The sequence below is a fragment of the Podarcis liolepis genome (genome assembly GCF_965112155.1).
Source record: "Podarcis liolepis genome assembly, chromosome: 3".
Lineage (NCBI taxonomy): Eukaryota > Metazoa > Chordata > Lepidosauria > Squamata > Lacertidae > Podarcis > Podarcis liolepis.
In genome coordinates, this window is record NC_139557.1 from 114,332,717 (window position 1) to 114,359,679 (window position 26,963).

The 26,963-nt window shown below is 42.4% G+C and overlaps 1 protein-coding gene across 2 annotated transcripts in view; it reads right to left on the reverse strand.

Moving 5' to 3' along the window:
• The window catches only part of FANCL (FA complementation group L), a 51,080-nt gene that overhangs the window by 5,967 nt on the left and 18,150 nt on the right, over positions 1 to 26,963 (reverse strand). For both annotated transcript variants that reach the window (XM_083494704.1, XM_083494705.1), the window contains 4 exons: positions 26,601 to 26,698; positions 24,205 to 24,301; positions 11,049 to 11,117; positions 652 to 802 (listed from right to left, as the gene is read on the reverse strand). In XM_083494704.1, coding sequence (XP_083350830.1) covers positions 652 to 802; positions 11,049 to 11,117; positions 24,205 to 24,301; positions 26,601 to 26,698 — 415 coding nt within the window. The remainder of the gene's footprint in view (positions 1 to 651; positions 803 to 11,048; positions 11,118 to 24,204; positions 24,302 to 26,600; positions 26,699 to 26,963) is intronic.

Sequence of the window (26,963 nt, forward strand, 5' to 3'; positions counted from 1 at the left end):
CGGTGCTGGTCATTTCTAAAAACAATACATCAGACCTTTTCTTCAGTTTTAACATTTGCTACTACGAAAGTTACTAGCTTCAAATTGTTTTATCCATTTTACATGCTTTGCTTTCCCACTTCTTATTTAGAACATTTTTTTTATTCATTAGGCTTACATTAGCTAGTTGCTTCATTGGTCAGAGGTATCGATTAAAACTACTTTTAATCAATTAAAATACCACCAAATTATTCAAATAGCAGGTGTAATTTTTTTAAAAGTTAAATACTTTTTAATTCACATGTCCAGAAAAGCTATGGAAGGCAGGTAGAATCTTGAAAGAGGCATGCAACAAGTCTTCTGTGACAGCACTTGCTGTGACATTTGCATGCACCATCTAAACACCAAGGGATGGTTATGCTTTAATCCTACTGAATTCTATGGGACTTGAAAGTTAGTCGAGGAACTTGCAATCTAAATTCTGACACATTGTGATTTGAGACTGCGCTGTTCGTGAAACGATGTCAGATTTAATAGCTGATATTAATCAATGTGTTCTGTTTTAAAGCCACATTTTCACATGAAAACTAATAATTTTAAACGTCTTGCATTTCCGTTTCTGTGATCTCCATTAACCTGAAGTCAACATGAAGTTGTCCTTTTTATTCTTACCAACGGCAATCCTTCGCATTGTGGCACTCCGTGTGGGTTTTTCTGGCTCAAGTACCCAGGTCTTCTCATCAATTTCATCTAGAGCATTCCAAAACTCCTTCAATGATTCTAATGCTGCCAAGAACTGACTGTGAATGCTTAATAAGGAGCTCTGAGAGAGAAGGAAATTGTAACAAATTTTATAGATGGCACTTTACCAACAGCAATACAGAATAGCTTTTTAATAACAGCCTGTTCCAACAGTTTAAAGTCTAGCATACATCCAACAGTAAAATATGTGGCGGGGGGGGGAGAGACTGGAATTTCCCCCCAAAACACTTTAGAGTTTTGAACAGGCCACACAAATCCTGCATTTTTGAGCTATGCTATGAGTCACCTTTCAAACTATTAAAAAAAAGGGGGGGGGGGAATCCAACGCAAAGTATTCCATGCTGAAAGCAGGGGAAACATGGCTTATTTCTCAAAGCTATTTTTAAAATTCATTTTTAACTCATAACAAATGGATTCAGTGGTCAATAAAAAAACAAGCACCAAGAATATCTGATATTTACCTCTGAGAACATCAGGTTTGCATTGCAAGGCCTTAACACATACAGAACAAAACAATTAACATCAAGTGATTTAGAATACCAGGAAGCCTAGAAATATGCTGCAATTAAAGGAATCCCGTTACAACTGTATCCAGTATAATCTTCTGCCAATAATGTGGGATTGGGGGGGGGGGCTAACTAAAATGTGTGCTAAGAACCAACTGCTGACTCACATTTCAGCAGGAAGAGAGAGAGAGAGAAACTTGTGTGGTTGCTCTCCTGTTACATTTAACACACTTTTAAATTAGACTCTGGGAGACCCCAGGGTCCTTTGGCAAAATTAGCAGGGACATCTGGCAGAGCCCGTATATCACCAAATTGTATAATGTCAGAGTTTATACATGTATATATAAATTTCATTACAGTACAGCAGCAAGGTATTTTAGGTGTGTGGTATTATTATTTTTAACAGAGTTATGTAGTATTCAATTCTAAAGCACCATGAACTGAAATTATATCTTCTAAGAGTAAAGAACAAATATGGGTCTTTTAGCCAAAGTGTCAAAAGGCAAAAATGAAGTTTTGGGTGTTGCAAAAATTGCTTAGATGCCGTTTTTTGTTGTTACTTGAAAAATATTGAAAAAAGGAAGGGCAGAGCTTGAGAAAGAAAATGTTGGATTTCCCCCCTACTGTTATTAAATTATATTAAAGTGAGAAAGCACTTAAGCAGAAAAGTGTGAATACTGCCAATCTCAAAATGTAACGCTTATTATCTTTAAAAGCATTTTGTTACTTTTATAATACCTGAAGTGATATAATAGTGTCAGTCACTTAACCAGATCTTAGAGCATAATATCTTCATCTTAAGTACTATTATTTCCAGTATTTTAATAATTTTCACACTGTCTTGGAATGTGATCTTTTGTGCTCTGATGACACTTAAATTAATAGCATAATTTTCTGGTACTTGCAACAGATGCTTTCCATTTTGATTTTTCACATTTCCCTACATCACATACAGATAAATCCTCTAATAATCATTTTTATCTTTATCTTTAGGGAATTCAAAGGGTTTCCAGTAGAAATAAAGAAACATCAAGGGATTAGAATCCACAGATACATTTTGAAATCCAATTAATTTTAATACTAATTGCAATTTTTCGATGATGTTCCTTAAAAGGTGGCCAAATCTTTTCTTAAAGTGATCTGCTCATCTGATCTTATTTGCATGCTTCATTGATGTTGCCAACTGACTTTCCATATGCATATCTAAATCTCTATCTGAAAATCAGCTGCATTACTTTGTCATGCAAATCATGGAGGAATTTATCATCCATTTTATACTTCAACCAGTTTATTTCTGAACATTTCCCCTTTAAGCAATTTGCATGGATTCCATTTTTATCTGTGACAAGATACTTGGTAAAGGAATAAAGAGTGACTCTGCTGCTTCGTGATTTTAGATGGACAAGTTACAGTGAAACTCTGGTATGAGCCACCGGATGGCATTGATTTGTCTCAAGAGACAATGGAAGTGTGTGCCTTCGAGGGTTAAGTCAAACTGTTGGAGAGTTACAGCTCCTGCTGTGGCTGTAGAGACCAGTAGCGGAGAGAGATGTTTTGTTGCAGCTGGGGCAGATGAAAGTATGCGGTTGCGCAGATGCACAAGCCAGTGGTCATTCCTCATCTGGTCACTACTGTGGATGCATGACCTGACTGATTGTCTCCAGGTGCTGTGGTCATCTGCAAGGGATTCCCACAAGGGGGGGGGGGTTAATGTTGCTAGCCTTCATGTCCCATTTGCAGACATCTTTGTAATGCAGAGTTAGTCAGACAACAGGCCTGGTGCCTGAAGCCAGCTCCACAGAAATCATGTCATTGGGGATCCTGCCAGCTTCCATTCTGTGGACCTGATCCAGCCTGCGTAAATGTCGCTGAGAAAGAAGTGTGAATATGCTGGGGATGCGGGCTTGAGAGAGCTCATCTTTGTTTGAGACTCTGTCTTGCAATGTGATGCTCAACATCTCTCACTGCCCATCTCTCACTTCCATAAAGCTCAACATGCAAGCCTGGTAGACCTTCATCTTGGTATTGGTTGTTACCATCACATTCTCCCAGACCCTTTCAAATGCAATGCTAATGACCAATCACCAAATACAGTATTAAAAATGACAAGCAGCACAGAGTAAGTCTCAATAGAAGAAGAAGAAGAAGAAGAGTTTGGATTTGATATCCCGCTTTATCACTACCCGAAGGAGTCTCAAAGCGGCTAACATTCTCCTTTCCCTTCCTCCCCCACAACCAACACTCTGTGAGGTGAGTGGGGCTGAGAGACTTCAAAGAAGTGTGACTGGCCCAAGGTCACCCAGCAGCTGCATGTGGAGGAGCAGGGAAGCGAACCCGGTTCCCCAGATTACGAGTCCACCACGCTACCAGTTCCCAAACATCCAACAGAATTTAGTTTCTCTTTTCTCACAAAATGATCTACTGCAACTTAAAAGCCTTTCCAGGAGCAGATGATGTATTCTGCATACAGAATGTCATCTTTGGATTCCACCAACTGATTTATTATTATACCTGCAAATAAAGCTGACTTATACAGAATAAATTGGGGGGGGGGATTTAGTTGCATTTTTTAAAAAAAGAATAGGAACAAGCAAGGACCCACAACAAAACGTTGTTAATTATCTCGAGCCCCTCAACAAGAGCGCTCTTTCGAGGGCTCTAGACTGTAGCGCTGTTTGGGACTTACAGACGTTCCTGGAGAGTTTGAAAGAAAAGCACATCCCATTTTTATTTTTCCCCAGCCCTCTATTAGCACAGGGAAGCAAGCATTTTAACTTCGAAATATACATCTGCCTGTCCTTCATCACCATCTCCGGGGTACTGTAAGATGGAGCCTTTTAGGAACCAGAAGGCAAATTTGGAAATTTGAGGGTGTGTCATTGGTGCCCGGGGAAAGGGCATCTGTATCAGCCACCATCACTCAAAAGACAGAAGCTCTTTGCACCTCTGCTCTGTTCAGAACAGAGGGGTGGGGTGTTGGGTGTTGGATTTGGCTCTCCAATCCTGGCATCTATTGAAATATTGGCATGCTTAAGGATCATGTTTGGTTTAGGAGTAGCTGAGCCAGTGCAAACAGGAACTGAGCAAGAAAAGCGAACTGCACCATTTCACTTTCAATTTTTTCTTATTTAACACTTATTTGAAATCTTTAAGACAATTAGTTTCCTGTTAATTATGTTGCTTTGAATGTGTACTTTATGTTTGACTTTTTTCAGTGATTTGGGATTGTTTTATTTGATGTTTTAATGTGTTGTAAACTGGTTTGAATTTTTCCCCTTAAAAGTATAAAGCAGTATAATAATGATTACAATTATAAGGCACCTAATATTTTATAAGCAAGCACTGGAGCAGCTGCTCCTTCACTACACAGTTGATGGGGCCAGGAAGTGCAATCTCCCACTGGCTCCTGGTGACCTCACCGGCGCTAGAAGCCAGAGTATATTCATACCTTAATCTCTTCTGTCCCAAGACAACTAACAGTTAAAGAGTGCTGCTGTCTTACAAGGTGGAGGAAGGCAAAGTGATAGGCAGATGGCCAATGCTGGGCTCAGATCATGGTGGTAAAATAAAACTCTTGGAAGATACTAAGTATCTGGCTCTTTCCACACACACAGAGAGATTCAACAAATACCCATATTTAGAAATTAGCGCTATCCACATGTTACTCACATGTAAAGCACTTTTAGCCCTGTTCCAACCCCAGGTTTTCTACCTGAAGCAACTAGATGTTCTGTGCAGTTGTCTGCAGAGAAGTTCAAAAGTGTGACCACCTCCTCACACTTTTCTTGTACTCCTGCTGTGCTATACAGCGCTAGAAGATTGCCAGCCCCACACCACTGGAAGTGTGAGTAGAAAAAGATGGAGAAAGAGAAAAAGAAAACACTGAAGGACAGTGAAAAGGGGCATTTATTTTGTTTTTAAATCTCATGGCATGCATCCTCCCCAACCCTTAACCCACTTCAGGATACTGTCCTCCTTTTGAGGGGCAGGGAGAGGTGTTTTTCAATAGACTTTCTCGCATTCCTTACCTCAACTACAGACAATCAATCAACTCAAGTCTCCCTCCGACCTGGTATCTTTAGAGTGTCTCCCACGCCTCTTTTTGTCAGGTAGCTTTTGGGGTCTTTTAAAAATTCATTTTCTTTTCATTTACAATCTTATTTACTTCTGCATTCATAGCAAGTACCCGAAGCACACAGTTTGCTTCCAAACTGATTACTTACTTGACTAATAATTGAATTCACTATTTAGAGGAAATGATGTAGCAGAGTGTCTAAAGTTTTTGCTCTCTCCCTCTTGCTTCCTCAAGGTTCCCCCCCCCACAAAAAAAAAAACCTGTTATGGCTTAAGGGATGCAGTTGTTCATCCTGGCAACATTCATCCACAAGTTTCAAACTGCATCTTGCAACACAAATACACAGATTTTAGATGCTTCAGTGATTTGCAATACGTCTTCTGGATTCCCAATTACAGAACTTAAGAGAAAGTGTTCATGATTAAAACTTAAGAAGAAATTTAAATTCCTTTCAACTAAATAATGGAGGGAAAGACTTGCTAGGCTAGGCAATATCCACTACATTGATTGGAGGATTAAGACAAAAACATGAGAAAAATGCACTGCAGTGAACAGGTTCTGACACAGCAGGGGTATGGATTGGATGACCCGCTAGGTCTCTTCTCCTAGTAATTTATGATTCTTTCAGATTTGCCTGGAAAATGGTTTCCATTTGTCATTTACTCAAGCTGAACCCCCTCTTCAGTACCCCTCCCGATTCTTCCGATATATCCACCAGTGAAAGAAAAAAAAAAGCATCAGATCTGAAATCTTTAAAAAACTCCCCTTGTCAACCATCCAAGCCTTTGTGTGTTTTATTGATTCAATATTCCACAATTCCATTGCAGGCTTAGCAATAGAAGCTAGAAATACACCAGGCTTATTTTGAAGATCCTACATCGCATATTTTACTGGATATGTACTTTAACTAAAAATTCAGAGGAAAAAGGAGGGCTTTAATATAAGGTCCCTTGAATAATATATGCATTTAACTGCATATTTTGGCAAAAACTGAGTAGAGAGCAAATTTATCAGGCTAATTAGAAAAAAAATAAAGTATGCATCTGAAGTAAGTAGATGTACTCGCACTTGTCATTGGGAAGCTCTTGGTTTATTTGGCACATGAAACAATGGCAGCCGCCTTGCCCTTGGTGCTGATTTCTGACTATTCTAAAATGTCTCCTCTGAGCCAGAATACACTGGCTGCTACTGATCATGCTGTGAGACACCTGCACTGGCTACTAGGCTTGTCATGACGCACAAAACCCTACCATCTTCAGCTTGACATTGTGCACGTTATAATTATTCATCCAAATGAATATGTCAGAGCAGCAGCAGCAGACCTCTCATCAGAGCACAAGAAAAATACATCAAAACATTATCAACCCAGCAGGAAGACAGGGACCATAAGGAAAATTACCCATTTTTAATACAGATGCCATAAAGCCATGTCTATTATTATATAAAAAAAGAGGTGGGGGGACAACCATCAAGCTTAAAGTCCAAAAGTACTAGAAGATGAAATAGGAAACAGCTGTTAGTGGGGGAAATCAATTATGGTACCTGAAATCTATTTACATTCCCTTTAACAAGAGTGTGCTGGTATTCTAACAGTGACACTTGCACTGTTTGAGTTAAGGGTCTTGTCAATGTTTTCATTAAGGTGACCTACAGATGTAAGAAGTAAATACCTATCAAGAACTAGCACATGCATGCTGAATACCCAAAATATCTAGAACAAGAGGCAACCAGTCTACATATTGTTTTCCATTGCGCACAAAGAGAGAGAAAACAGTTAAGTAACCATCAACCTGGATATTTAGAATCAAGGGGCAACTTCAACTGTTTGTACTTGTGAATAATATTGGACAAGGGAAAAAATCATTTGCAGTTTTCTTATGCAGACGCAGATTGCATTACCATAAAAATCTGGCAGTTTAATGTTTTCAGTACAGTTGTTTGGTTGGCATCTGTCTGTCTTGGGAAAAAATGGAAGAGTGTTTCTTTGAGGGTGAAGTCAAACTGTTGGAAGCTTGCCGTGTCTGCTGTGGCTGTAGAGACCGATATAGGAGAGGCATATTTTGTTGCAGCTGGGGCAGACATTTCCTCTCTCTGCACTCCTCCCAGACGGCATTCCTCCTCTGGATGCACGGCCCGACTGTCTTTCTCCAGGCCTTGTGGTTGTCTGCAAGGTATTCCACACAACCGGGCTGACGTTGCTAGCCTTCATGTCATATTTGCAGACATCTTTGTAAAACAGAGTTGATCTGCCAACAGACCTAAAGCCAGCTCCCTGTAGAGCATGTCCTTGGGGATCTTGCCATCTTCCATTCTGTGGACATGACAAAGCCAGTGCAGACATCACTGAGACGGAGTGCAAACATGCTGGGAATGTGGGCTGGGAGAGCACATTTTTGTTGGAGACTCTGTCCTACATTGCGGTGCCCAAATCTTCCTGACACAGCATATGTCAAAGGCACTGAGGCAATCAATGCAACACTTTACAAATCTGATATTCCAAAATAGAATTGTAAGCATAACGGGACTTATCTCTTGAGTGTTAATGTCCTGGCTGATGGTTTCAAAAGACTTCTCTCTCTTTGTGAGTAATGAAAAACAATATGTAGACTGGTTGTCTGACTGCACAGCTCACACGTGAGACAGAAAAATATCAGCAGGTCGGGAAAGCACCAAGATTTGTAAAAGTACAAAAATGAAAAAAACAAAACAAAAACAAAACCCTGTCTTAGTGAGGACAGAGCATATTCAGTAGCCACAGAATACTGACTTTTGGGAAGAAGAAAAATATGGAAAGAGAAGGAGGGATGCAATGGAGTATCATGGATGTGAGAAGGGCTCATTGTCTAAAACACTGAACAATACAGATGCCTCAAATTCTGAAAGAGTTGCACACCCTTGATAAGATAACCTATGGTGCCCATAATGCCATCTGGGGAATTTGCAGGAGGATACTGAATATGGATGCTTTTTTCAGGCCTTTTATAATACTTCTCCAAATTGGTGCACCCTGAACTTTCACAAACCACACAGCCATGCATGACAGAGTTTATGCTGCTCTGTAAAGCACCATGTTCTCTGACAGCACTACATTAAAAAAATAATAAGCAAAATAATGTTTTCAATGTGAGAAATCTTTAGAAAATTAAGTATTTTGCATTCTTACCAGAGGGGGGCATCCCATGAACAGGACAAACTATTAATTCTATACAAATCATATATGGTACTCAAGTTTCTATATTTAACAGGAATGAAATGATTCCTAGTAACGATATTTTTTACTGGGTTAGAGTGTAGTATTTACAGCCATCATAAATACCAGCTCCCCATATAAAGAATTATATTGAATTCAAATTCAAAGATTTTCAGCACCTTTAAACAAAAAAATATTTGGGAATTCACATTAGATTGCTGCTCATGGGATAACATTTTAGTATCAGTCAGTGTGTTGCACTTGCACCTAAGAAAGAAAAAGAGTGGATTTCTCAGGGAGGCTGGCAAGCCACCACGACAGAAATGGAAAAGGATGGAAATGACAATTATTTGATTTATCTTTCAGTCTGAATTCACAAAGGCTATGCAGTCCTAATCCCAAGGTGATTTCTGTATGCTGTATTCTAATGCATTATGATGGTCATTTCACTATTAGAAACATCAAACTGCCTTATACTGAATCTACTATTTAGCTCATATTGTCTACACTGGCTGGCAACAGCTCTCTAGGATTTCAGACAGGAGTCTTCCCAGTCCCACCTGGAGATTCCAGAGACTGAACCTGGGACTTTTTGCATTCAAATCACACACTCATCTACTGAGCTATGTCTTTCTCTTGTTTAGCTTTCCCATATCATATCTTATTTGTGACTACTTTTGTAACGTGTTTTTTCATGCTGTAAGCTGCCTTGTGAATCGGTTGAACTGTGGAAAGGTGGGGTGCATATAAAATTATGTCTGAATATATGTATGTATGTTGGCTGGAGCTTCTTATCCCCATTTTCCAGGCTCCTTATCCCCGGTCTAGACAAAGGACCCCTCACTGCTCCATCCTAAGATTACCCTCTGCATCCTATGGTGGGAAACTTGTATCATCATATCTACACTCATTCAGCATGTCTTGTAATGCTTTCCTTCTGCTGGATACTGCCCATTTCCCCTTTGTTTCATATAACCCTTCCCCTTAGGTAACTGACTTAAGTGCTTGTTCTCAAGATATGCTCTTCAATCTGCCTGGAAATGCAATGTTTTCAAACTTCATCTCCAGGACCGGTTGCTTCAACCCCAGCTAGTCACCCTACCCTCTCTCTCCCTCCCCCCCCCCCTTGAGCCTTTGACTATTCTCCATGCTCCATGTTTGTTTTTCCTGGGTTACTCAGGGATCTTACAGGAATATGACCCTTCATGTTTTATTTCCTGGTGATTTTTTGACCTTTCCTCATTTTTGAAGAGTTCTAATTTCTAAAGAACCTGGTTGCCTGCCTGGAACCACACAGTTTGGGGCTCAAGGGTGACCTATGAAGGGTTGCATGCCTTTGGTCCCCTCACCATAGTAATTTCTCTGTACGAAACATAGTCTGCTTTTCAATTACTGAAAGTAGTGCCCGAGGAGGATGCTTAGCCACTACGGAAGGCTCAGTATCCAGTCTGATCCCTCAACCTTTGAGTCACCATGAGTCTCAAGGAAATTGCTCATTCTCCTCCTCTTGTTGGAGAAGGTAATTACTAGCATTTCAACTCTTCGTATTCTTTGCGTCACCTCCATTTGCCTGATATTGCAGTCTTTTGTTCCCCCACGTGTCCCAAATGGCATGGGACAGTAGTGCGGGGGGGGGGGGGAGAGAGTGTATATCAGAGTTGTGATGTGAATAGTTTAAACAGTATATTCAGTTAAAGAATGGCTGTCTGTTGCACAGAATTTTTCTCATTGTCTTTCATTGTTTGCTTTGCATATTATATATTGTTTAGTTGGAAGTCACCCAGGGAATATTTATTGATAGGAAGCTATTTAAATTAAAATAATAGCAATAATAATATTCATCGTCTACAGCCTGACATGCAAGGATCTTGGGCCAGCCAATGGAATTTGAAGACTTTTCTTTGGGCAGCTGAGCTTCATTACATATCAAATGTTGCATTTGAAAGAGCTCTGACTTCCCACTGGATGGATGGTGGTTAACGGATAGAGGTTGAGTCCCAAGTAGACAGAAGATACCCCATTCTGGACAGAAACAGTATGTGGGGACTCCCGGGTCCAGAATGAGGTAACTGTGCCACTAAAGGGCCAGGTGCACAGCTCTGTATTGGGAAGCTCTTAATCTTTGATGTTTTGGTGTTTTCCTTTATGCTTCATTGGAAGCTGCCCAGAGTGGCTGGGGCAACCCAGTCAGATGGTTGGGGAATAATAATAATAATAATAATAATAATAATAATAATAATAATAATAGTTGTTGTTATGAAGTGCAGAAAAATTGACCACTGACTCTCTGGATTTTGTCCTATTAATACTAAATACACAACTAAGTTTATTTATTTATGTAACAGGATTTATATACTGCTTAATCACACATAACCTCTAAGTTGATTACATAGAATATAAAATGTTCATTATGTTATTTTTTCCACATAAACGGAACAAAAGGAAGAGAGCTCAAGTTTATGTTAGACAAGGTCCTTGCAGAAGGCTAAGCAGGTAAGTTCGTTAACAACCGGAGAAAAGAAGGAAGGCTGCCTACCTCTGGAATCCAGGAGACAGAGAACTGAACTGGTAAGTCCACAAGGCAATCTGGTGGTTCTGTGGGATACTGAGACAGAAGTGTGGAAGTTCAACATTTTTACACCTTATGAGTGATTTTTTTTTTTTTTTGGCAATGTAAGCATACACTTAGCTGAGGTTAGTTTAAATAAATCCAAAGTTGAAGACAAAGGTAAACAGGGCTAGCCCATCCATGAGACAGAGTGAGGCAGCCACCTCAGGCAGGAGAATCCAAGAGGCTCCACACAGGTGTGCTCCCTCTGCTGGAGAAGCAGCTGCAGTGGCTTCCAGTGAAATCTCACAGGATTATTGCAGTTACAGATAGGTAGCCGTGTTGGTCTGCCATAGTCAAAACAAAAAAATTCAGAAGCTGCTGAATTACAACTCATTACCAAACTTAAAACCATGGAGAGACCTGGCCTGAACAAAGACATTGGATTCTTATCTCATTATACATGACAAAGCCATTTCTCACCTTCTCACCCCTTGCTTTTTCCTGTAAGACCTATTACAGTCGTTAAGAGTCGTCAACAGGCTCATCTCAGCTATCTGCCAATCACCCATTCCCACCACCCTTCTGAGTAATACCCCTCCCCACCTTCTCACTATATAGAAGGATCTGGCAACTTCTGTTTCAGTGTATCTGAAGAAGTGTGCTTGCACACGAAAGCTTGTTTAGGATTATTGCAAGATTTCACCAGAATCTGGAAACCGAAGCTGCATAACCCCAATGAACAAGGCTTCAGCAGGGGCATCGCAGACACGGGCCACCCCTGAGAGTAAATAAAATTTGAATAAACCAGGTATTCTGGGGTTTGAAAGCAGACCTCTTTGGGAAGCACATAATATTAACAGGAAAAAACCTTTCTGCCTTATGTGCATCCTATATATAATATGTTACACAATCTCTTTCTATATATGCAAAGGCAAAGTAGGGCATTTTCTTGTCACAAAAATCTCCTGGCCACCTGTCACAAGTTGAGCCCCAAGATGAGTTTTAAACTTAATAAACCTAACAACACTGCTATATGCATAACTAAAGTTTTCTGGAACATATGGGAAGAAAACAAGAGGTGACTGATCCAGCATAACTGAAGTTAATGCTCCAATTTCCACTTATTTCAGTGCTTACACAAACTGTACATACATACATATTTATAAAATGCAAGTCCTACTGATATAAGATGGACTTGTACATGCAACTGAACGCAATGCAGAAAACCAAGTTTGGCTGAAACTGAAAGAGAAGCGCTGATGAAAAGACCACTACCTTTCCCCTAATCCACCTTCATAAAACTCTTGATTAAAAGGCAGAACACGAACATTTGAGGTGTTAAGAGGAAGTGAGGTTAAATATAAATACAACTTAAACCTTCCCAAATGAATCCACCCAACATTAATCCTGGATACTTGCCACCTACTACTCTGAATGTATTATCCTTCTACTTTGTTTTCTAATACTATGGTCCCTGCTAAACTTAATTCAGTAGTAGACCACATCCAATTGGCTTTTATGGTAATGAAGTTTAGCTTCTCTATAACTTTATATCCGCTTCTGGTAATCTCTCACTGATTCTCACACCTGCTCCTCACCTATGCTACACTTACATTTATTTTTATTTCTCTGGCTACTTGGTATTCAAATTTACACTTATATTTTATTACACCTACCATGGTTCATGTCCCCTGCTGTACTTTCCATTTTTAAAGGAAACTTTTATGGCTTGCAAAAGCTCTTATGCTTTGTCAGTTTATCATGCTCTTTTCAGTCAGTTACACTAATGACTTTTGAACAAGTCACAAAATGAAGAGGGAGTGGTTAGGGAAATACAGCTGGAGAAGGGAAGCCATGCACGATTTTCTTCTGCCACACACCTTATCTGTAGGACAGTAGGTGTTGGGTTAAGTCATCCCACTTCCTGACAAATGATTGACCATAGAGGACAGTTTGGGTTGAGATGTGCAGACTATTAGCTTTTCAGCCTTTACTGCATTAGAGAGAAAATATATTAGGATAGAATAGAAAAGAGTCAGACTCTGTACCAGTTAGGTATACTTTTCTCAAAACATCACACAATGGAAGGGAAAAAGGAATAACAGTAAGTATGTGATTCTTGGCATGTTTACTGAGATGATCAGTGAGATTTACACCCTGTGGTTAGGATTGCAGTTGTGCAAGAGACAAGTACTCCTTACTGTATGCTTAAGTACTCCAGATTTTCTAAACATCATATGCCTGCAATTTTGATACATTTATGGAAGACCTAAATCGTTTAAAATGTGTTTTATACCTACTAACACACACAACCCCATGCTCAAGCACATCTGCATTTATTCTCAGCCTTTTAAAGACAAAATACAATGAATTGCCCAAGAAACTAACACAATCATTCTTCTGAGTTTAAAGAACCCAATGTCAGTTAACATTCTGCTTTCCTTTTACAGGATTGACTACACCACTCTCACTTATCCCTATGCTTTTAAGAATATGAGTTCTATTTATGTTTTTAGCTTATTGCTATAATGATGGACTCAGAAAACGAAACCAAGTCACAATAACGTGGATCTGAATTGGGGGCGGGGGAAGAGTTCACTGTAGTCTTCAATAAAACCTGGATTGTTACATATAGTAACATATTATTTTGTAGTAGATATTAAAAAATCTTGGACATTTTCAACAAATATTACTAGTCAATAGTCCTTTTTCAAGGCATTCATATAGTGTCTATTAAAATAATGCAGTGCCTACAACCAGCGCTTGAATTAGAGGAGGAAAAGGGCCCACAAGCCCTCCACCCTGACTTCCATTCTCGGTAGCAAATCATGTAGCCAAATCATGTAGCCTCCTAAAAACAGAGTTTAAGCAGAGCCCCCAGTCCCAACAATTCAAACATGTCAATACTTCTTTGCTGAATTGCTACCCAGAATAATAAACCCAATACAGTTGCATCAATAGCAATTTTCTAACTTTGGTAAGGTGACAGGGAGTTACCTATAGGATACTTCTTTCTCCAGATCCCAGCCCTCCTTTTTATGGTCTAGTTTCCACTGAGGAGCTAATCCATTTTTCTGAGTTATACCACTTCGGAGTCCACACAATCAATTAAATGTTAGGGAGAAGGGTTCCATCTTCTCTTCCATGTGCAGGAAATGTTATCGTGTGGAGGAACATTCAATCACTTCACCACTCTCATAAAATCTGGTGCTGTGCAACCCAGATACAGGATTATCATTCCACAGAGATTTAGGCCTTTGGTTAGCATTTGCTAACATAAACTAGAGAATGGGGTGAACATAAATACATAAATGGAGCTCTTACTGGATTAGACAATCTACTTCCAATGGTGCTTGTGAGGGTTTGATTAGCTGCTTGTGCGTGAAAACGTGCTCCCTCAGAGTTTGTGCGACCCCACAAACCTCCGTGTGTGACGGAGCTCCTCAGACATGTCTGCTCTAGTCACTAGTAGAGTCCGACAGTGGCTGTCTGCGGAAGCGTTTCCAGCAAAGAAGTTCCTTAACGGAAACGCGTCTCCTGGACTCACGGCGTGACAGTTTCCTGCGAGGTGTGGGTCTCCCTATGGGAGACTCCGATACCTCCCCACTGTTCTTGCTGGAAGCCTCCCTGAGCCCTCCCTCCTGCTCGCATTCCCTCAGAGACCCACTCCTCCCCCTGCTGGTCCCTGCTTCAGCAGTTGAGTCTCTTTCATCCTGCCTGAGTCCCTCCACCACCTGATGCTCTGATGGCAGTTCCCTGACATCCACCTCCCCTCCAGGGCCCCCCTCACCCCCTCCCAATTCCTCCCCCCTGGGAGGTGAAGGGCTAAAACCCCGAAACGAATCTTCCTCATCTTCTGACGTCTCGAACAATTCTCTCCATCGATCGTCGTCCTGGCCAGCTGCATCCTCCTCCTCTTCAGAATCTGGGAACCCCTCCAACTCCTCTTCCTCGTCGGTGGTGGCAAAGTATTCCCTTCGGAACCTCGCTACAGGCTGAGGTTTACGTGGGAACCTCTGATGAAAAGTCTCTATTAAAACCTCGTCATTGACATCCTCTGCCCTAACCCAGGTGTTTTCCGACTCCGGTTCCCCTTCCCACATTACCAAATACTCTACTTGATCTCCCTTCCACCTGGAATCGAGGATCTCCGCTACATGGTAGCTGTGTTCCTTCTCCTCCATTGCTGGTCCCCTAGTGACCCTCCCCTCACTGTCTCCTCTATACGGTGACAGCAACGACCTGTGAAAAACTGGGTGCAGCTTCATGTGGTTCGGTAACCGGAGCCTGAAAGCCACTGGATTGACCTGCTGTATGACTTCAAACGGACCCAGCCTTTTGGGTCTTAATTTCTTACAACCTCCTTTGAATGGCAACCCTTGGGTTGACAGCCACACCTGGTCCCCCACCCTGATGCTTTCACCTTCCCTCCTGTTTTTGTCTGCCTGCCTCTTATATTCCTCCTTAGCCCTGTTTAAGTTGAGTTGGAGCTGGCGATGGATCGCTTCCATTTCTTCCACGAACTGTTCTGCAGCTGGAACGCTCCAGTTCTCCCCCTCCCCCCCTGGGAAGGCTCTGGGATGGCACCCGTGATTAGCCAAAAAGGGGCTCATCCCCGTGGACACGTTCTCTGCATTGTTGTAGGCAAATTCTGCCAACGCCAACTTCTCCACCCAATCATTCTCTCTGTCATTAACATAACACCTCAAATATTGTTGGAGAACCCCATTTGCTCTTTCCGCCTGCCCGTTGGTTTCAGGATGACGGGCCGTCGAGAAATTAACCTCTACATGCAGTAAGCTCATGAGCTTCCTCCAGAACCTGGAAGTAAATTGTTTCCCTCGGTCTGAAACCACCCTCAAGGGGGCGCCATGCAACCTAAACACATTCTCTACAAACAATTTGGCGGTTTCTTCTGCTGTAACCGCATGTGAGCAGGCTATGAAGTGGGCCATTTTAGTTAACAGGTCTACTACAACCATGATGGCTGTTTTCCCTCTAGACCTTGGCAGATCAGTCATGAAATCTATTGCCACTGCTTCCCACGGTCTCTCAGGTGTGGGCAGTGGTTCTAATAAACCAGCCGGCGCCTGCCTCTCCCCCTTGGCTCTTTGGCATTGTTCACACCCTCTCACATACTCCCGCACATCTTCCCTGACCTTGGGCCACCAAAATTCCCTGGTAACCAGCCACATGGTTTTGTGTTGCCCAAAGTGCCCTGCTGTGGGGCTATCGTGCAGCTGCTTGAGTACCTTCTCCCTCAATTCCCCTTCAGGTATATATAACGCTCCCTTATAATACAATGCCCCATTTCTCTCCTCAAAACCACCGGATTTGTCTTCCTCCCCTCTGAGATCCCTGAGTTTCCCCTGGGCGTATGCATCCTGCACCGTACCCTCTACCAATTCCCTTTGCCCCACCAAAGTCGCCCCACACACCCAGCGGTCCTCTGGAATGATATGGGTTTCTTCGGGTGCTCCCTCCCCCTCCAAATATTCAGGTTTGCGTGAGAGAGCGTCCGCCCTAACATTCTCTGGGCCTGGCACATAACAAATCTCAAAGTTAAATTTGGAGAACTCTTGGGCCCATCTCAACTGCCTTTGGTTGAGCACTCGCGCCGTTCTCCAGTACTCTAGATTTTTATGGTCCGTGCACACTTGCACTTTATGTTGTGCACCAACTAGCAGATGCCTCCATCTCCGGAACGCCTCATGAATAGCAAGCAGTTCTCGGTCGTACACCGTGTAGTTCCTCTCGGATTTGTTCAGCTTCCGCGAGAAGAAGGCACACGGACGCCACTCTGACTCCTCCTTCCCCGGCTGCAGAAGAAGCACCGCCCCTATAGCTCTGTCAGATGCGTCTGTTTCAACCCTTAGCTTCTTTCGTAAATCCACATGCAGAAGTTGTTCTTCAGAGGCGAAGGCCCTTTTCAGTTCCTCAAACGCTCGCTCCGCCTCCGCCGTCCATACAAACTTCTTTTTACTGCTGAGACAGTCAGTGATGGGCGCCGTCAGATGGGCGAAGTTGCGGATGAACTTACGATAAAAGTTTCCAAACCCTAGGAACCTCTGCACATCCTTCTTGGTTTTGGGTGTTTTCCATTCCAGCACTGCCTGTACCTTGCCGGGATCCATGGCCAATCCCTTGTCTGACAGGCGGTACCCCAGGAATTCCACCTCCTTGGTATGGAACCGACACTTCTCCAGTTTGACCCACAGCCTGTTGGCTTGCAGTCTGCTCAACACTTCTCTGACGTCTCTCACATGTTGCTCCTCATTCTCAGAATACACCAACACATCATCTAGAAAGGCAACGCAATTCTTGTAGAGCAAAGGGCCCAGCACGTGGTTCATAAAAGATTGAAAACACGCGGAGCCTGCTTGTAATCCAAATGGCATAACGAGGTATTCAAACGCCCCCAAAGGGGTAAACATGGTGGTTTTCCATTCATCCCCTTTCCTTATGCGTATCAGGTTGTACGCCCCCCTTAGATCCAGCTTTGTGAAAATCTTTCCCTTCCTCACCCTGGTCAAAATATCATCAATTCTGGGCATAGGGAACGCCACCGGTTCAGTCACTGCATTCAGCCGCCTAAAATCACATACAAGTCTCGGCTTGTCCGCATTTTTTTTGTCCACAAAGAACACTGGGCTCCCCCCTGCTGCTTTGGACTCTCTGATGAAGCCTCTCTTCAGGTTCTTGTCAATGAACCCTCGCAACTCCTGCATTTCCCTGTCTGACATGGCATACAACTTGCCCACGGGAAGCTGTGCTCCTGGGAGTAAATTGATCTGACAATCAAAGGGTCTATGAGGTGGTAGTTGGTCAGCTTCCTTCTCGCTGAACACGTCGCTGAGATCTGCATACTGTGGTGGTACCTTCACCTTCCCCATTACTTCAGTCCCTGCTAGGGAGGCTTGGGCCCCTGCTGAACCCTTCTCCCCTTTGCAGTGTTCTAGGCAATGTGCTGAACCAAAGGACACCACTCTTTGATGCCAGCCAACCAGCGGATCATGTAGAGCTAGCCAGCTCATTCCCAAAATAATGGGAGCGCCTCCCAGGGTGGCCACATTAAACGCTATCAGTTCTGTGTGCCTTGCCACCCTCATTATCATTGGGACAGTCTGCAAGCGGACTCCTCCTCCCAACAACTCCCTGCCATCAATCGTGGTCACCTGCAGGGGGTTGCTTAAAGGGATGGTCTGTATCTGGTGTTCAGCAGCAAACTCCTTGCTCATAAAATTGCAGGAGCTGCCTGAGTCCAATAGCGCCTTTATTTTTAGGGGGTGCCCATTCTGCAGCTCTAGCGACACTTCAATCACTAGAGCAGGTCGAGGAGCTTCTGGCACGGGCACTTTCACTGCTCTTTGGCCTGGCTGCAGTGCCCCAATTGTGGCAACCAGGCGTTGGCTTTTACCTGCTCCGCTCCCCCTTCTTCTCCCCCCTCAACAGCTCCCACCATCCCTTGCCATTCCTTCCTCTGGGGGCAGACTCTGGCAAAGTGGCCTGGCTGTTGGCAGAGATAGCATTTCCGGGGGCCCTTTCCCTCCTTCTTAGCTCCCTCGCTGGTTTTTGAAAATGCGCGCGCGCGCGCTGTTCCGATTTCCATCGGCTCTGCCGGCGGGAAAGCTGGCTCAGGAATGTCTGGAATGCGGAACTCCTTCCAACGTTCCCCTCTCCCTTCCCGCCTCTCCAAGGCTCTTGCCTCCTGCCGCGCTCCTATGGTCAGCGCAGATTTGGTCAGCTGATCCATAGACTCCGCCCTGGGGCTCCGTGCCAGCTCGTCTTTCACCCCCGAAGAAAGACCTTCTTCAAATAGCATTTGAACGGGTGCCGCCGATAAATCCCAACTCAGTCTGTGAATCAGCATGGTAAACTCAGTCCAATATTCACGGACAGATCGACTTCCCTGCTTACAAGCCATTAGCTGTCTGCGCACCACCCCTTCCTCAATATCGCTGGAAAACATGATATCCATTGCACGAAAGAACTTCATTGTGTCCTTTAGTATTTCATTGTGCGTTGCCATTAGGGGTCGAACCCAGTCTCTAGCCCCTTTCTCAAGATGCCCAATTACAAAAGCAACTCGCGATTCCTCATCAGGGAACTCATCGAACTGCACATTAAGGGCATATTGCATCTCTGTCCTAAAAGCATGGTAGTCCTTGGGGTCCCCCCCAAATTTCTGCACCAATCCTGGTACCTTTCTGGGGAATTGCGTGGCTCTCCCCTTCTTGTCTGCATCCTGAGCCCTTCTCTCCTCCAACCTCGCCGTCTGCAGGGCCAGTTGAACCTCCAACGCTCGGTATCTATCTTCCAAGCTTGGACCAGCTCCAGCCCCTGCTCCTCCGGTTCCGGTTGGTTCGCTCATGATGCCTTCTCTTGCACAGGCAGCGTACAAAGACTGTCGGACTGCTGTGAGGGTTTGATTAGCTGCTTGTGCGTGAAAACGTGCTCCCTCAGAGTTTGTGCGACCCCACAAACCTCCGTGTGTGACGGAGCTCCTCAGACATGTCTGCTCTAGTCACTAGTAGAGTCCGACAGTGGCTGTCTGCGGAAGCGTTTCCAGCAAAGAAGTTCCTTAACGGAAACACGTCTCCTGGACTCACGGCGTGACAGTTTCCTGCGAGGTGTGGGTCTCCCTATGGGAGACTCCGATACCTCCCCACTGTTCTCGCTGGAAGCCTCCCTGAGCCCTCCCTCCTGCTCGCATTCCCTCAGAGACCCACTCCTCCCCCTGCTGGTCCCTGCTTCAGCAGTTGAGTCTCTTTCATCCTGCCTGAGTCCCTCCACCACCTGATGCTCTGATGGCAGTTCCCTGACAGTGCTCAACAAGAGGATTCCAGGAAGCACACAAACGGGACAGGAGGCCAGGAGGTGTTTCCTACTATTGCTCCCAGTAGCTGATATTCAGCGATATACTACCTCTGAACAGAGAGGTTTCACCTAGCCATCATGACTAATAGCTACTGATAATCTTATCCTTCATTAATATGTTCAATCCCCACTTAGCGCTATCTAAGCCAATGTCCATCATTACATCTTGCGGGAGCAAATTCTATAAATTAATTATGTGTTATGAGAAGAAGTGCTTTCTTGATTTTTTTGTCTATCCATTTCATTGTATATATAAACAGACTTCTAGTACTATAGAAAAGAAAGGGGAGAAAATTCTATCCATATTCTTTCCAGCATGCATATTTTATAAACCTCCTTCAAGAATGGAAGAGAGTAGAATTCACAGAGACAGGAACAGGAAGGAGAGAGAAAATAAGCCTGTAGTACTCTCCCCATCATGATTAGATTGGTGGTATCACATCTACACCAAGAACCTTCTAACACCTATTAAGAAAAAGCATTGTATGTAGGAATATTAGAACAGCTATTCAAAAATGCAGAACCCCTGCATAGCTTTTAGAATACTATCAGGCAAGATCCAGCCAAAACTGAGCACTTTTCAGTACCATACGTCCTATTGATTGCAATGGCAGAATTTAATATATACTTTGAAAAAATGGGATTTAAATAAATTTAGTTTTGGTGGACTATGCCCAAACATTTTCTGCTTGACATTCTTTAAATAAAAAATAACATGAATGAACATCATTGCATAGTGTATTTATTACATATATTACCAGAAATCAAATCCCTGTGTCACCAAGCACACGTTTTATATATTAATTTTCTCCCTTGGCAAGTTTAAATGCCAGACACATTTTTAAAAAGGACAAACACAATTGATCCTTTCATCACTATAATCTTGTGAAACAGAGTTGATTGATGACCACTAGGTACAACTGGCAACTTGCATAATCTGGTCACTGCACAGTAAAACTAAAATTGTTACTTCCTCTTCCAACAACATACTCACTTTAGATAAAACAAAGCTATGAAGAATTAGTGCAAAATAATTTGAATTTGCAACACTCTTGGCTTCTGCAAGAATCTAACTTAATGGGACCGCTATTTTGTGCAAGGAACATTTTAACTGATGCAGTGAAGGATTTGGAATTTCACCCTGTAAGCTCTCATTAAACTTAAAGAAATCAGATTTTTGATTTAAAGATTTAAAGTGAGAGTTGTAAAATGAATTAAAAGAGACTGGGCTCAGAGTACTGGAGTCACCAGATTAAACTGAAGGTGCAACAGGTCTAACTCCACCAGACCCAGATGACAATCCTACCGTTGCCCTGAACCTACCAACATCTATTTACAGGATCATATTCTCTCACATAAGCCTGCTCAATTATTAAGGTAAAAATCAGAGGCTCTTCTCCAAATCCTCCCACTGTCTAAACATGAGGGAGGTGGTGACTGGAGAAATGGCCTTTTAAGTACAGGCACCACACATGTGGAATGACCTCCCTGGAGGGGTTTACTTTTACCAATTTGAGGTGAGTGTAATCATGTGACCTAACCTACGTATTAGTGTTCACATATATGGGAGGAACAAAAATAGTGTCTCATTAAGAGTATAAAATTTCTTACAAAAGGGAAATACTGACATACAGGTTGCTGCAGAAATAAGAAGTCAATTATGCAGGTGATATTTAAATTGAACCAGAAACTTTGAGATTAAAGTTAAAAGTTGGTAGAGGTAGAAGAGCCCTAGTGCCCTCCTAGAGGATAACTTGATTGAGTAACAGAAAATAACAGATATTTGCATTTTAAAGAAGTCTCATGCTACTAAGCATAGCTGGTGAAGAGTCCCTTCTAGTGCAGACAACAGGCATTGTCTCTCTTGTCTTTTCTAACAAAATAAATTAAAAAACAAGATGAATAGCGTATATGCTGATAAAGGACCACAAGTTCAACCTTGCCATTGTTGTCTCAAGCATCTTCTTGATATGCCTTCTATGGACAACATGGAGATTTGTTACGGCATACATAGTACAACAAACAGTAAGGCTGAGCTCTTCAGTAATAGCAAGCAAATACATTCATTTACCCAGTCTTTTCAGCATGCAAGCAGGTTTTAATCTGATTATGTTTACTGGCAGCTGCTGTTTTTTTACCTGTGTGTGTGTGTGTGTTTTAAAAAAATATTCTGCCATTGTTAATTTATATTCTTTTATCTGATATTGTTATGACTGTTGCAAACCACTGCGGGAGTTTTGTTAACTAAAGAATAGCACAGAAATGTTTTAAATGAAAAGCAAACAAATAACCACATGCCAGAGCAAGCTACAGAAGAGCGCTTCGTAGGAGTCATTTAGACCTCTCTCTTTCCAAACCGTCTTACAGGGGGGTGGGGGGAATCTGTAACCTGTACTTCACACACATGCCAAGGAGCCACAATTGTGGCCAAGTAATCCATATGCAGGCTGATCGCCGAAGAATTGATGCTTTTGAATTATGGTGCTGGAGGAGACTCTTGAGAGTCCCATGGACTGCAAGATCAAACGTATCCATTCTGAAGGAAATCAGCCCTGAGTGCTCACTGGAAGGACAGATCCTGAAGCTGAGGCTCCAATACTTTGACCACCCAGAAGAGAAGACTCCCTGGAAAAGACCCTGATGTTGGGAAAGATGGAGGGCACAAGGAGAAGGGGACGACAGAGGACGAGATGGTTGGACGGTGTTCTCGAAGCTACAAACATGAGTCTGACTAAACTGCAGGAGGCAGTGGAAGACAGGAGTGCCTGGCGTGCTCTGGTCCATGGGGTCACGAAGAGTCGGACACAACTAAACGACTAAACAACAACAACAATCCATATGCAGGGAGTTGTTTCTTGTTCAAGGGAAGGCCACTTCTAGGTAGATAAAACTCAACTAGGAAAACATTCAGCTAATACAAAGCCCATTATCCTTAGAGAGCTTCAAAACTGACCAATGATGAAGTGAAATGGATACATTTAAAGCCCACACCAAGCCAAAAGGATATTAAATAGTTTCTACTGGCAAAATCACTGATGTAGAATTTTTACTTTGGATAGTTACTTTCTATCAGAAACTTCTACAGGTTGCAATTACAGTGGTACCTCGGGTTACATACGCTTCAGGTTACATACGCTTCAGGTTACAGACTCTGCTAACCCAGAAATAGTACCTCGGGTTAAGAACTTGGCTTCAGGATGAGAACAGAAATCATGCTCTGGCGGCACGGTGGCAGCAGGAGGCCCCATTAGCTAAAGTGGTGCTTCAGGTTAAGAACAGTTTCAGGTTAAGTACAGACCTCCGGAACGAATTAAGTACTTAACCCGAGGTACCACTGTACATCACAAAGCTACCTGTCTTTAATTGACCATTCTAAAATTAGCTAAAACATACCGTATTTTTCGCTCTATAACACGCACCTGACCATAACACGCACGTAGTTTTTAGAGGAGGAAAACAAGAAAAAAAAATATTCTAAATGAAACAGTGGATGTATGGTTTTTGTGGTTCATGCTGTGGCCACAGACATGTGATCTGACGGTGAGTTTGGAGTAGCCCAATGCAAAAATCCTGAGGATCCATGTGGATCCGTGCTTTGTAACCATGTTTTAAGTGGGGAGGGAAGGAAAAGCACTCAAGGGACAAGGAGCACGTGTGGGGTGTGTGGAGAAGGATGCTGCTAGTAATGCAGGAGAGGGGTTTAAGGGGAGAAGGAACACGCGTGGGGTGTGTGGAGAAGGATGCTGCTAATGATGCAGAAGAGGGGTATAAGGGGAGAAGGCTCCTCTCCTCTCCTGCTTTGCTCCTTTAAAACAAGCAGGCTCTGCTTCTCTCCCTCCTCCCCGGCTTGGCTCGCTGAAAAACTTTGCTGCTATTTAGCGAGCTGAGTGGGGAGGAGAGAGGGACAGAGAGCACGGTTGCTTTAAAGGAGCCAACTGGACAGGAGCCGCTTACACCTGTGTAAGCGGCTCCTCTCCCGCTTGGCTGCTTCAAAGCGAGCAACAGAGGAGGGAAGGAAGGGGAACCATGCATCCTCTGCTCACAACTGCAGCAGATCCCCCCGCCATCCGTAGGCATTCGCTCCATAACACGCACAGACATTTCCCCTTACTTTCTAGGAAGAAAAAAGTGCATGTTATGGAGTGAAAAATACGGTATATCAATTTTAATATTACTCAACAGATCAACTACTAAAAATATATCCAAAGCACAAGTCATAGAAATGTACTTTCCCATTCCCAAAACCATAAAAACATTCATTCACCTTTGGATTTAATTTCAATGTTATTAGATGTTCCCGGCCACAGGAATCTTCCGCTTTTAACCTGATGGTACTAAAACCAGGATCTACAAAAACAACCCTGGAAGAAGAACAGAAACAAGTTCTGGTGTAATTTCATTTATGCCTTACCCCTATTAGTCTGTTACAAATATATTAATCAGAAATAATCTGTATGACAGCCATTTCTGCTGTTGCAGATTTATCACTGAAATACACCAGCCAGCTGCTTAATGCAGTCATATATCTCTGAGTTATTTACATTGTGTGTCAGGGCTCACGCTGTGGTCAGTGAGCACTATGTTTCAGTTTTCCATCACTGGAACCTTTGGCACACACAGCATGTTCTTGTCAGCCTCCACTTATCTACACATTAAACTTCCTGTCAACTATTTGATCCATTTTTGCAGTTTCTTAAAGTAGAAGACTTTTGTGCTTGGATTTCCTTCTTCAATGAACGTTTTCATTATAATTATTATTATTTAATATATGTTATATTTGTTAATCATTTTTTACAAAATGTCTCAGACTTACAAAACATTACAATAAAGTTATTCAATATTTAAAATACAAAACACATAATAAAACATAATATAAGTGCTCATCCATCACCTAGCAGTCAGGCCACGATCGATGTTACATGCTCGGACTGTCCTGTTCCGGTCAACAAATTATAAATACAGGTACAGTAGGAAATTCAGCACAGCAATTTATATACGATTAGTAATCTTTGTTAAAGCATTATCTTGCATTGTGGCAAGAAGACCACTTTTAGGTTATGTGAAATTTCAATGGAGAACAAGTAGCAGAAGATTTGAGTCACACTACAGATTATGCATACAGAAGTTCCACTGTAAAAGAGTCAGACGAAACAGAAATGCAAACAGAACTGGGTGCAAGAAGAAGCTTTGCTTTCAGCTGTGTTCCAAGTTACTGTTAATATTAGGAACATAGGAAGCTGCCATATTTATATCAAGTCATAACCTTGGTCCATCTAACTCAGTATTGTCTACGGCTTGCAATAGCTCTCTGGGTTTGAAATAGGGCTGTCTCCCAGCTTGACCTGGAAATACCAGGGACTGAACCTTAGATTTTCTGCATGCAAAGCAGATGCTCTTACAAGTAAGCTATGGCCCTTTCCACTGCATAATTACCACAATGGTTTTATGTTGTTAAGCTTTTTTTGGCAAAACAGCAAATTAAAGACAATTTTGAGCTATTTTTAAGGAAAATTGGCAAAAACGGCACTGCCGACATGGGTTGCCATATGCCCGGATTTTCCTGGACCTTTTGCCAATTTACACCCGGACACTGCTTCCGACTGCAGTATTCCAGGTATATCTGGGAAATTCCAGACATGTGGCAACCCTAGCAGAAGCAGTGTCCACCACTTCCTCCTTCCCCATTCGTAGGGTTGTAATAAAGGAAATTGTATTCTGCGTACACTGACTAACATAGGTCCATTAATCTGACTCCAAGTAAGTTAGTTGAATACAACCCACAGAGTCCTTCTATATGCAATGCATAACTATGGTTCCGGATAAGGATTCAAGGTGTAGATCTCTGCAATAGCAAATGAAGAGGGGTGTGTGCAGAGTGGGATTCTGTGGGGGCTCTGTACCATGAGTTGTTTTTCTCTATGTCAGCCAGGTTTGAGACAAGTGATTTCTGTCCATGGGAGGGCATTAAGAAATGTTACTTGTACAGATGGATTTGGAGCTCCAGAGGTTACCCCTTGCTTTCTCCTATGTGCATTTTGCTACCCACTCACTACCTTTTCGGTTCCACAGAGCTGCTATGGAGGTTGCCACCCTTCCCCAGCCAATTGATGCAGGCAGGAAGATAAAGCCTTGTAGCTTCTATCAGGGCACAGCATGATGTACCTCCTCCAAGAATGAAATGAGTACTCCTGTGTAACTAGGATAGCGTTTTGCATCTGTTATTCTGGAAGACCCCCTTCCTCTGTCTACCCTATAATAATCAGGGAAGAGGGAAAGTAAGAGTAAAGCTCTGACTTTCTCAATTTGTCCTTTCTTCTTCTTCTTCTTCTTTTCTTTTTTTTAAGGAAAGCAGCAAAAAAAAAGAATGGAGTCAAAGACCAGTTACCCTAACTGCCCTGAGGGGAATCCCAATTACATACTACATAAACTCTGTGGAAGAGACTTTCAATTGGAAACAAGATTTGACCTGTAGGTTCTTCTTAAGACCTTTTAAAAAATCTATGTTAAGAACTTAATTAAAGGCTAGTTATAATAACAAAAGCTATTTAAACACTTATAATAACCCATTAGTGAAACCTGAAAATACTATTTCTTCAGGAACAAGCATGTTAAATTTACTAAACAGTTTATTCAAGATCACAATTATTAAACATGGCATACTTATTCCATCCCAAAGTTTCTATATCTCCGATGACGCCAGAGTAATAGTATGGAGATGGAGGCGCATGAACTTCTTGTGTGTTTCTCAAAGCAACTTCCTGTTGAAAAAGATAGCATCTTATACGTTTGTCAAGTGTTAAACAACTTAGAAATATATATATACTGATTGTATACATTCAGATGAATCCCAATCCAGCTAAGGTTAGTCATGGCTAACAATGCAAATCTATATGTCTATTCAAAAGACACTCATAATTAAAATGAGTTTCCTTGTTTTCAGCAAGGCTTATGGATGCAATCTTATGCACATTTACTCAGAAGTTTCGGTGTATTTGATGGAACTTACACTGAGGTAAGTGTGTG